This window comes from Lynx rufus, unplaced genomic scaffold (genome assembly GCF_022079265.1).
Source record: "Lynx rufus isolate CCGP_SWC_20201006 ecotype Redwood Valley unplaced genomic scaffold, mLynRuf1.p SCAF_9, whole genome shotgun sequence".
In the NCBI taxonomy this organism is placed as follows: domain Eukaryota; kingdom Metazoa; phylum Chordata; class Mammalia; order Carnivora; family Felidae; genus Lynx; species Lynx rufus.
The window spans coordinates 57,357,779-57,369,998 of NW_025814897.1; the positions used below are offsets into that span (position 1 = coordinate 57,357,779).

Here is a 12,220-nt window from a genome sequence, read left to right on the forward strand (position 1 = left end):
TTCACCCAGAGCCCCCTTCCTTTGCCATAAGCAGATGGGAGCTGGCTGCCACACTCTTCTGAGCCTTCTCCAAACTTCTAACAAGAGCAAACCAGAAGAAATAATTTCTCCTACCACTAATTCTCCAAAACTAGGTAGGCCCAGCCTGTTCTCCTCGTCACTTATCCAAGATGGCCAGTAACTACCTGGAGCTGGATGTGGCCACAGGAAAGCAAACTGATTTAGATACAGACTCACAATCCTTGCTACTGTAGGATACCTCCCACCCCTACAGTGGGTCAGTGGGTGCAGAGGGAAGACTGATTTCTCTGGCCCTGGCAGGCCCAAGTCCAGAAGATCCAACCCAGAAAGCAGCTGGAGCCCTAGGGTTAGCCAAGACCAGTGGCAGAGGATGGCACTACCCTCAGTTGATTAAGCCAGGGCAACAGGAAAAGATTGAATAATCAGTGGCCTTGGAGTCAGAAGACCCAGCTTCCATGCTATGTTAGGGCCAGAGTCTCCCATCCTTTCACCAGACCAGGCTATCAGGGAATCCACGAGCGTGATATGTAGTACATTTCCTGTTAAGGGCCAAGGGACAAATTCCATTCTTCTACCTCCAAGCAGCTGCCTTGTTTCTTGCAAATCATTTCAAATACTCTCTTTTGGAAGAGTCTGGGCCAGATTTCAAAGGACCCTTACGTGCTGGTTTACCATGTATGGCATTTCTTACATCAGTCCTTCAAGTTGGCTTTACAAGTTTAGATGAAACAGGGATACGTTTGTTCTGTGTTTGATGAGAAACTGGCACCAAGGGTATTTTGATGAATTTCTGCTTCCAAAGCTGATTTTTAAATCAGATGTTGGGGGTACTGCCCCAGTATGCAAGGACAGTGTCATCCTGTACATCTGTTCTTTACTCAGACTCTTGTGCCTTCATTAGGAGTAAGAATGGTTGAATAGGAGAATGACAGTTATACATTGGAAATAACTCCAAACTCATGCTCCAGCAGCATGCCATGGAAACCCCATCTCGCCTCCTAATTTCTCCCATCCCAGTCTGAATGCCAAAGTGAGACATTCCAGTGTGGGGCATCTCCCAGAGCAAAGATAGCACCAAAAGTCAAACACACATAGTCTATTAGCCCAGATTTGTCTGAGATTACACGTTAGAGGTTAAAACTTTAACTAGAAACAGAACATTCACTTTCATGAGTTTGCTTTACTGTATTCTCAACTTGGGCCTCTCCTTAAGCAGGCAAACACACACTGAAGAATGCACCCTGGTACTGTTTAAATAAACAACACATCACCCCATTTGATTCTGTGCCATTTCTCTGTGGTCAGAAGCATCCCTGACCAGGCATGCCCCGTTCTGAGACTTTGTCAAAATGCTCTTTATGATGAGCTGGAGAGGAGGCAGCCCGCAGTGGCGGTCCACAAGGATCCAGGCCCCTTCTCCAATTCCAGTGAAGACAGCAGGTAGAAAACCAATATGCATCCCATTTTCTGTTTGTAGGTGGGAAGGGGAAGGGCCCTAAGGACAACAGTGTCTGTACAAATTGAGAGTAACAATAAAACCATTAGATGGCATTTAAGATAATTTTTTCCCCTCACACAGTTATACATTCTCTCCTTAGGAATTGAAGTGTTCTGCTGCAGGCTAAGGGCCAGACCCAGGGCCCAAAAGCTTCTCTTGAGCTCTAATAATTTAATCTTTGAGGAGTGCATTGCCTGTTTTTACCTCTTATTAAATGAGAGGGAAGGAAGATGAATAAGCCTGGCCTTAGCTCAGCTCTGTCCAACCAGTTGATTTAAGACACCAGAAAAGGTAGAGAGGGAGCCTGCCACGCTTATTAACAAGACATTAAGGAAGCATTTACTCACAAAGCAAAGTGTGTAAATATTTTTCTTAGGAAGAATAAAAATACTGATAATACATAGAACAATGTGCACATTCAGTCTTGGCACTTTTTCTTCATCCAATTTAACCGATCTCTAAACTGGTTGTGACCTCTGCTTATGTCTCTTTTTCCTATAGAACGATCTTCTTCAGAAAGCTACAGTGGGTAACAATCACGTGTAAAGATGCATTTTCTATATCATCTTTGGAGCAAAATCTATTCAACAGCAGCTTTCCCTAGAATCTCCCTGACCCAAAAAAACATACCTGCTTTGTCACTAACTCACAAGAATTTATAAGCAACTATGTTCACTTCTAAAAACCAGGCTGAATACCACTCTTTTGGTTGATGGGGGAAAAGGCTGGCTGAGAAAGATTTAAGTCCCTAAGGAGTTCTTGATTTTTTCAAAGAAAAATGAAGGGCTGGCATGGTTTTAACCCTTGGTGGTTAAAATGATGACTATTCCAATCAAAATATATCACTTCCCAAGATTCCATATTCACATTAGTCACATTATGGGGTTCCCCCTATCTGGGTATGTATTCAGGGGACAGAGGCATATTTTAATTCTGAAAAATTTTAAAAGAAAAAAGCTATTAAAACAAAAAGCTTCCTATATCATTTGGGTGTCCTCCTCGTTAGCAAATTGTGTGTGTGTGTGTAACTTAAAAAGATTATTTAGATCCTAGGAAACTACAGTGTCAACAGGGCATAAAGCACTGGACCTCAAGTTCCTTATTAGGAAAAAAAAAAGGGGAAGCAGATGGGTGAGTTTGATCTGAGTTATTTCCATGCCCTTTCCAGCTACAGCATTTTATGATTATAATCCAGCCTTCAGTTTTTCTTTCCTTCCTCTCCTGTTGGCTTTCCATTTCCATGAAAAGCCAGGCAGGAAAAAGGAAAGGAATCCAAAGTTGCTGCCAGCTCTGGTGAGAGGTCTGGTTGGGAGAGAGGTTAGGAGATCAGTAAGGTGGGATGTGGGCCTCCTCTGACCATGTCAATGATCCACACCCTGCCTCATTTCCTGGAGGTTATGTAAAAGCAGCTCCTGAAGAGAAATTATTGTCCTCTATCACTGGAGGAGAAAATTCATTCTCCTCTGATAAAATTACTTAGGAAATGGAAAGCAGTGTTGCAATCAAATTGAGAAATACTGATGGGGGTGTCTAAAATGTTCAGTGCAGCCTGTCAGGTGCTGGACAGTATCTCAAATGACTCCATCCAAGATCATCACTATGAAGAAGTGGCCTTTCACACGAGCATGAACAAACTCTCCAGCCACATATACCTTCAAATACATTCCATTAGCGGCTGAGCTTCTTAGGAGCAGGGACTGTCCTTTCCATCCTTGTATCTCCATGACCCAGCACAGGGTTGGCACAAGTTCGAACGAAGCTCAGGAATGTCTGAATGGAACAGAAAGAATGAACGGCACAGCCTTCGGTCATCAGCTTCACCAGTCAAGCACAGTGGCAGTTTCCCATCTTAGTTTGTCACTTTGTAATCAGACAGCAATTAATTAAGCAGCTTTAATCCTTAAGGGCATTTTTTTCTTTTAGGAAAAATGAGAAAAAAAACAAAACAAAAACAGAAGGCATTCATCACCAGTTCTTCCTCCAGACAAAAGTCTAAAAATTAAATTAAAAAAATAAATGAAGCCACTTACAAAGGGTTTTCCTGGGAAGCTTCAGCCAAGGCAAATTAACCTTTTAAAAAGAGGCAATTATACGAAAGGGGCCAAGGGCTGGATGCTTAATCGCCTGATTTGACACCAACCCAACAGGCCCAGATGACTTCTTCCAGCAGATACAATCAACGGGTCATGAGCATGTTCCCAAAGTGTCTCTCCCACTCTATGGAAAAGGGCTGAGCTCCCCCTTCCCAGGGCACCGCATTTCTTGGACTTCCCATCAGAATGACCTTGATCCTCCAACCTCTCAGAACTTCCCCTTTAATAAAAAACACAGAATGCATATACACAAAGAACAGAGTTAGTAGGGCATGGGAAATTTGTAGGGTGAACCAGATTCCAATGATTCATGAGAAATGTTTGTTTTGTGAAATGGTATTTCTCTCATTCTAGCCCACAAACCCTCCCATCGCTCTATTTTCCTTTTCTTGTCTTTCTCCGTCTCCAAATAATTCACATTGACAACTCCATTTGTGACAAACTTCACAAGCAAGCAAGCGAGCTACAGGACACAGAATTCTTTCAGAAGCAAAAAGTGTTCAGGTTTTAGTTAAGTAAGGGAAGCATTTTAAAATACAGATAATACCTTAGTGGTTTTTTCCTCCTCCAAAGCCGAGCAGATCAGAGGTGAAGCCTTGTCGCTCCTTAACCTAAACCACTTTGCCTCTGTGTAAAGGGCTACTGCTCAGCTGGAAGTTTGGAAAACAACAATTGTTGATACCATTCCAGGCACAACAGTAGGTGCAAAGGGGAAAGTCAGTAAGTTGGATCCAGCGTCTGGAATGTTCACTTAACAGGAAGTAGCTTTTCACTCTGCACCTGAAACTAAAATTTGTTGCTACTGCTATGCAATTTCTTAAAATGAAAGTAGTACTTTGGGGGAAATATTTAAAATATATATCTTTTTCTATTAAAAATATTTATCTTTTTTCCAAAAACAAAAATCAGTTCCAACCAAAATGTTTTTCAAATTACTGGAGATATAGAAAAAGGTGGCAAGTGGAAAAATAAGTGTCTTTGCTACTACCAACGAGACTAGCCTTCCGATATTATGTACTCCGAACCAAGGGGAACTGTGTGAAATGGCAGGAACTGATGATTTCTCTAAGGGCATTAAGTCACCCTCCTCTTACTCCGCAGACCAGCACCAGCACCAGCTCTTCTGTCTTGGGTACCAACCCTCCAGCAGCCTTTGGAGACATGTTGCTGGCAGGGCCTAGAACTGAAGTGGTGTGAATATAAAGTAATGAGATTGGTGCATGTTTAAACATACATTTGCATGTGTGCACACACACAGACACACAGAACACATACATTCGAGTGACACTCCCACCAACGTAGTCACTGAGGAGCCTCCACATATCTCCATGATGACCAGAATGCTTAAGACATCTCTGGAACGTCTCTCTGGGAACTGTTTAGGAGCAGAAGAAAATAGCTGCTTTATGGCTGTACCTCATCTATGACTCCAAACCCTCTTGACCTACCTTCTCTTCCAGAGGCTTCAAATAGCCTCTGACTGGTTTCAAACTTAAAATTCTCCCTTCTATAACCACAAAAGATTAAAGATTTGTCCAGAGAAGAAGGGGCAAATCTCCCAGGAGGAATCAAAAGAAGGTGATGTAATAAATCCCTAGTAATCAGTGAGTCACCATTCCAAATCTTAGCTTCTGCCTCAGTAAGAGGAGGAGGTTGGAATAGATGACCTTTAAGGTCCCTTCCAATTCTAACATTTTAGGAGTCTATATTTCTAGACGTTTCTAGACTTTGAGGAGAGTTCCAGAAATGTTTTTGCCAATGGCAACATCATTAGACAACTATGTGGTATCTTGCTGGGGCCACGCAAGGGAGACAACATACACTGGGATATAGAAGCTCTAAAGCCTTTGTTAAAATGCCAGTCACATGACTTTATAGTAACAGCTCATACATGCACAGGGAACGCCAGCCCATCTGAGATTCCCTAAAATCATATCTTAATCCCTATTCTCAATGAGCCCAGACGGGCAGAAGCACCAAGCACCACCAGGGATGCAAAAGACACATGGTGTCAGCTGCTAAGGAAAATAAACCCCAAAGGTCCATGGGACTGAATTTACCAGCTGCATCCAGCTAGATACCTTGTTTCCATAGTATGGAGTTTCAGCATTGCTCTTACCTGACTTCTGGGCAATTGTTTTGGATTTTAGATCAACATTGCAGATAACTCTTGGACACGTAGAGAGTAGTAAGGAAGCTCAACTGTACTTTGTCTCCCCCGCCCCACCCCCAAGAAAACAAAAGGGTAAACTGTGCCGGGAGAAGGGAAGATAACTGCATAATATTTGTTTGTACTTCCCGTCAATCTCAATGATCTGCCTATGGATTTTGCACAATCAGTATTCACATGCCCAGCCAGTTTCCCTAGGCTCCTTGGGTCACAATCCATTACAGCAACCTGTCAGTGTGGAAAATCTATGGGATTTCTTGTCGGGAGACCCAACAGTCAGTCTGGGATGTTCCACCTAGTAAATGAGAGAATCTGAACACACGCCCTGCAGCTCCATCATCTAAAATGGGGCTCACACCGCTTACATGTTAGCACTCCTGAGAAGACCAAATCCAACAGTGACTCAATGTGGTCTGTCAACTATATAGCATTAATCAAACGTTACTTTTTAAACAGGGAAGGTAAATTAACTTTCGTAGAAGGGAAAAACTCAACCAATTTCAGTAGGTACATTTACTTGTGGCATGGATAAGGAGAAGGGGGAACACAATCATTTTGGAATCTGCCAAAATGCAGATCCACTTCTACGACACAGATGGAAGTAATGTTTATCTGCAAGGCTGATTTAAAATAACACCCTGTTGAAAGAAGTCAGGAGGTCTGTCGGTTTAAGAAGGTATCCCCCCTCATTCCTCTACCATTTGTAACTCTGGCCACTGTGCTCCTGAATCTCATTCCAAGTGGGTGCTGCCCGATTTGGCCCAGGAGCCCTCAGGGACAGGTCACTTTGGGGTGAGGAGTGCTTCTGGCCTCGGTCGCAGGGAGGCAGAGACACAGTTCCCTTGGACATGGACTACGAAGGCCCCGGAACCTCCCAGAACTGTATCAGACAGTGTTTTGCCATTGAAAGAAACCCAAAGTGAGAACACTCAGCTCTTCAGGATAAATGATCAAGCCCAAAGACCTCTTAAAAATAGGTAACACTGTTCATTAGGTGCTACTTGGCCCCGGCCACGTTGCTGGACCGTAAGAGATACTGATCCACGGTTCCTTTTCGCCGACTCACAGTCCGCCTCTCGTTGTCAAACATGCGCTGCAGCTGCAGAGCCAGCCGCCGGTCCTCTTCCTCTTGCTGCAGTTTCTGCTCCATCTCCCGCAGCACCGGCTCTGCCGGGGCCAGGACCACCTCACCACCGCTCTGTCGCAGTTTCTTAAGGGAGCCATTTTGTTCCAAGTGCTTGGTCTTACAGTGTCTTTTCCGGCCCCGACGCAAGGAAGGAAGCGGCTCCTCACCTCGGCTGTCTGCCAGCACACCATTAGGCAGATCAAAATGATTTGCTGTCTTCAGCTGCTTCTTTGTTTTGAGGACCCCACCCAGAACACTATTTTTGGGTAGCGCTGAATGAGCTGCCGAGATTTTCATGGTTGCGCTTATACAGGTTTTGTCTAACTTAGCATCTGGGGTTGGCCCCGGCCCTTCACTCTGCTCCGTCTCCAAAGTACCACTGGCTCCCACTCTAAGTTCTGAGGAACAGCAGGTTTCCAACGGGATCTCAGAGCTCCTTTTACTATCGCTGCCCTGTTCCACTTTTGTTTGGCTAACGGAGGGGAAAAAATCAAGGTCAGTGAGGGTGGGTCCTACACACTCAGAGAGTACTTGCCCACTGGCCAGTCTTGTATTTAAAGCCTGAGGTGGCTTCTCCTTGTTAGAATGGATAACTTCAGAGACCAGTGAGTCTTCCCCTGTTTCTGGAGGCAGGGAGGTGAGGGTGGCTTTCGAAAGGGTCTTTTTGATCTGCCGCTCCTGAAAGATCTGTTCCCACTTCTTGAGGATCCTTGGACTAGCCTCATAAGAAGTCTGCTTCTGCAGGCTTCTGTTTAGGTTGCGGGGTGTTGATTTGATGATGAGGGGACTTAGCACTCGGCCATCAGGGAGTCTCTTGGGAGGAGTACATGGTGAGCAGACAATGGGCTTGAAATGGTTTAGTTCTTCGGAGATGCTGTCATTGCTCTCAGGACTGATGGAGCGCTCGGGCTTATGCAAGGAAGTCAAGGATGAGAGGGAGCTGAAGGGTAGACGCTTTTCAACGGTTAAGTCAGGGGCTGAGAGGCAGCGGTTGTTCTGAGTGGACAAGAGGACACCAATGATGGGGTTGGAGGCTGGGGTTATAGCTGTGACCTAAAAGAAGTTAAAAAGATTATACATACATGTGTATATATTTTTTTTCTTCATAACTCTTTTATGATGGTAGAAGGGCAGTGGGGGAAGGGTAAGAAAAGGGATGGAAGGTGATGTGAGCCTAAGAAATGGGGAAAATCCCTAACCTAGAATATGCACCATTTGCAGAAATTCCTACACACTTGAAACAATTAATAAAATTGAAAACCTACAGGGGAAAAAAAACCTCATCTAGAACTTTTAAAAAAGTTCTTCTACTGGCCCTCATTCCACCCTTCTGGCTACGAATTCAATGCAAACTCTCTTCCTTTCCATCTATTCGCAAACTTCTCCAACATAATTAGTATACCCAGGACCCATTCTGCCTCTGCTTGTCTGGAATAGTTTCTGGGGTACCTGACTGGCTCAAGAGCACATGACTCTTGATCTCAGGGTCATGAGTTCAAGCCCCACATTGGATGTGGAGCCCACTCAAATAGCGTGCGCAATAGTTTCTGTCGTGGCCATGTGCAGGGAGCTACAGGATGGGAGTAGAGAGCTCCAGAAGCCTGTGTCTGAGATGTACCTTGGTTTTGCTTGTTGGGGCTGCTCTGAGTCTGCTCTTCGCTCTGTCCTGAGCTGTGTCACTGCAGCTCTGACTCCTTTCCACCTTGGAATTTAGGTTCCTAAATAAATAAATAAAAGACAAATAGTCAAAAGTAGCCCATATGCTAACTAAGGAAAAAAGAATAACAATCTCTTCTGTGCCCTCAAAGCCATCTACCAAGAAAGACAATTCCCTTGGCAAGCTACAGATAGGAAATGAATTGATTTATTAACAGAACACATTCTAAGAACAAATCCTGTCAAAAGAGAAAGAGCTCTCCAGAGAGGACATTCAGTGTAAGCCTTTGTTTCCAAACTAGATCCTGCTTAAATATGAAAGACCAATCAATGGCTGTTCTGCTCGAGCTTAGAGAGATGTAGGGATACTTCGCCTTCTTTAATAGGGTGGATAGAGTATAAAAATCACCTTTATGAACAATAAATTTTTTCCTTTTATTAGGCCCAACCCTCTCCTCAAGCAATCTAAGTCAGCCAAGAAACAAATATTTAAGTACTTACAAAATACATAGCACTGCACTAAATTTTTATGTGGGGAGTCAAAATTAAATGTAGTCTCTTCCTTAATTTATTCCATTTGAGCTTCCAAAGGCCTAAATCGGTTATTCAAGAGATTTCATGAACACGTGATTTTTTTTTGTCTGACGCATGCAACATTATGACTTTACAACCCAATCCAAAACCCAGAATACCTGTATTATAACATGAATCTTATTGTGTAAGGATTATATGCAGGTGACTGTCACCTATCCCACTGACAAGGGGGAACTATAAGTAGGAGTTTTTGATTATCTTATTACTCACCTTTGTTTCCTGATCTCCAATTTGTGCCTAATACATGTCCGGTGAGAATGATGCCTTTACAAATATGTGCAGCTGTTATTTTCCCTGTGCTACAACTCTATTCAACAAACAATTATCATACTTACTATATGCCAGTCACTGAGGAGCACATGTGGGCACTGGGAATACTGAGAAGAATGAGACACAGTCTAGGGTCTTCAAGGACTCAGAGTCCAGTGGGGCAGGCAAATAAATCATACAATACAGTGAAGTGGTACCCAAAAAAGTATGCCTCGAGGGAGTTATTAATTACCTGGATGGAGTGAGGACAGCGTGGAAAGCCTCCCTATGGCACATGTAGTCTGAAGGATAAATAAGAATTTGCCAGAAGTCAAGGTGGATACATAGCCATGTAGACGATCCCAAACAGAAATTATTTCCTCGAATGATTCTATTTAGCTTTGGAATGAAATACATCATCACAGCTACTCTTTTGTAGCAAAAGATTTACTTTTTAAGTTTCACTGTGCCAGGATTAACTCAGAAAACTTACAAAGGAAGTAATAAGGTGCATTCCCACAGTGCCTTTCCTCTCCCTATGTCTCTAGCAAAGGCTTCTTTTTTAATATTTATTTATTTTTGAGAGAGAGAGCGAGAGCGAGTGAGCGCAAGCTGGGTAGGGGCAGAGAGAGGGAGAAAGAGAATCCTAAGCAGGCTCCACACTGTCAGTCCACAGTCCAAAGTGAGGCTCGACCCCACAAACCACAAGATCATGACCTGAGCCAAAATTGAGAGTCGGCTGCTCAACAGACTGAACCTCCTAAGCGCCCCTACCCACAGTGGCCTCTATTCCAGTATTTCTGTGCTATTCCTCCCATTCAAAACCCTCTAATCCTATGTCTCATGGCCACATCACCTTGCTATATGGTTCCAGTCTGCAGAACTAATCTATGCTACCGTATTAATAGGAGAAAGTGGTGGCCAACCTGCATCTCATGCCTGCACTTTACCAAGAAAATTCAACACTGAACCTAAGCAAATAATGTGAGAGTTGTACCTTCTAGTGGGAAATGTATTTGGGAACAGGTAGGAAACTTAGACATCACCCTATAAAGGCAGCTGCTTAGAAATCAGCGTGTTTTGGGTTTTGCCTGGCATCGTATTGAAATTCACTTGCATTCCCAGAACTCACACAAACTGTCAGTGGTGTAAGCCACCCATAAGTAAAATGGATGACAGATTAAAATGCTGGGGTGAACAACATATACTTTGGGTCAGGAGGAATGAACATAGGGCTGAAAGAGAAGGTATTATTATTTCAAATACATGACTTGTTTGGCATCATTCCACTGGAGAAACAGTAGACACTTAGAGAAAAAGATGTTCTGCTCAACATAAGAAAGAACTTTGTAACCTTCAATACAGCAGTTCATTAATAGCTGCCTTGGTATTCAAACTGAGGCTGTACCTATATTTAGGGGTCCAAATACTCCATAATTAAGAATTAGTTTAATATAATTTTTAAAAACATGCTATGAATCCATATTGTCAGCAGTAGCAGAGTCAAATTTAAAGACACTGGCTACATGCCCAAATTATCAGATCTACAAATGACAGGTACCTATTGCTGGGGGGAACCTCTTCATATGCCCCCTAAATTCCATTTTGGTGAAAGAAAAGGCCCAGGGAAGAAACCCATACCTGCGGCACTCAAGCACAACAAGGACACCCAAAGTAGTTTCTGACTATCTAAAACTTTTTTGGTAAACTTCAGTATAGCTGAAACTGTCACTGTCTGTCTCTTCCGTTCCCTTAGTCTTCTGACTTCACTGAGTACCAACTTGGTGCAAGGCATGAAAGACAGATTGATGAAAGATAATCTTGACCCACAGACACATCCAGTCACTGAAGTCCACCCTACCATATCACAAAAGTGCTATAAGAGCAGTAATTCTACAGTTAATCTCTGTTTCCTTCTTAGAGTTTATAGCTATAGCCCTTACATTTAGGTATCTGATTCAATTTGATTTATTTGGTGTGAGATTGGGGTCCAATTTCATTTTTTAGTATATGGATATCTAATTGTTGTCCCAACACGATACGTGAAGAAACTATTCTTTTTCCCCATAGAATAGCCTCGGTACCTTTACTGAAAATCAACTGACCATAAGTATATGGGTTTATTTCTGGACTCCCAATTCTGTTCCACCGATTGACATATCTACTTCTATTTCAGTACCACACTCTCCACTTATTTGTATCTTCAATGTCTCTCATCAACGTCTTAATGTTTTCAGTATATAGATCTTTCACCTCTTTGATTAAATTTATTCCTAAGTATTTTATTTATTTATTTTTTGATGCTATGGTGAATGAGGCTATTTTATTTCTTTTTCAGATATTCCACTGTGTGTAGAAACACAAGTGATTTCTGTATGCTAATTTTGTATCCAGCAACATTACTAAATTCACTGATTAGCTCTATAGTTTGTGTGTGCGTGTGTGTGTGGTCTTTAGGATTTTCTACATATAAATTCATATTGTCTGCAAACAAAGACAATTATACTTCTTGCTTTCCAACTCAGATGCCTTGTTTTCTTCTTTTTCTTGCCTGACTGCTCTGGCTAGGACTCCAAGTACTATGTTGAATAGGAGTGCTGAGAGTGGGCACCCTTGTCTTGTTCCTGACCTTAGAGGAAAATCCTTCAATCTTTTTCACCATTGAGTATGTTGTTAGCTGTGGGCTTGTCTTATATAGCCTCTATTATGTTAAAGTATATTCCTTCTGTACCAAATTTGTTGAGAGTTTTTATCATAAAAGGATGTTGTATTTTGTCAAATGCTTTTTCTGCACCTATTGAAATAATCATATT

The 12,220-nt window shown here is 42.6% G+C and overlaps 1 protein-coding gene across 1 annotated transcript in view; it reads right to left on the bottom strand.

The window, feature by feature from the left end:
- Positions 1–1,870: 1,870 nt before the first annotated feature.
- Positions 1,871–12,220, bottom strand: part of RNF169 (ring finger protein 169) — a 109,500-nt gene continuing 99,150 nt past the window's right edge. Inside the window, exons 5-7 of the mRNA XM_047071427.1 lie at positions 8,527–8,626; positions 4,888–7,961; positions 1,871–3,832 (exon numbers count right to left, since the gene is read on the bottom strand). Of these exons, the coding sequence (XP_046927383.1) occupies positions 6,780–7,961; positions 8,527–8,626 (1,282 nt within the window). The 3' untranslated portion in view covers positions 1,871–3,832; positions 4,888–6,779. The remainder of the gene's footprint in view (positions 3,833–4,887; positions 7,962–8,526; positions 8,627–12,220) is intronic.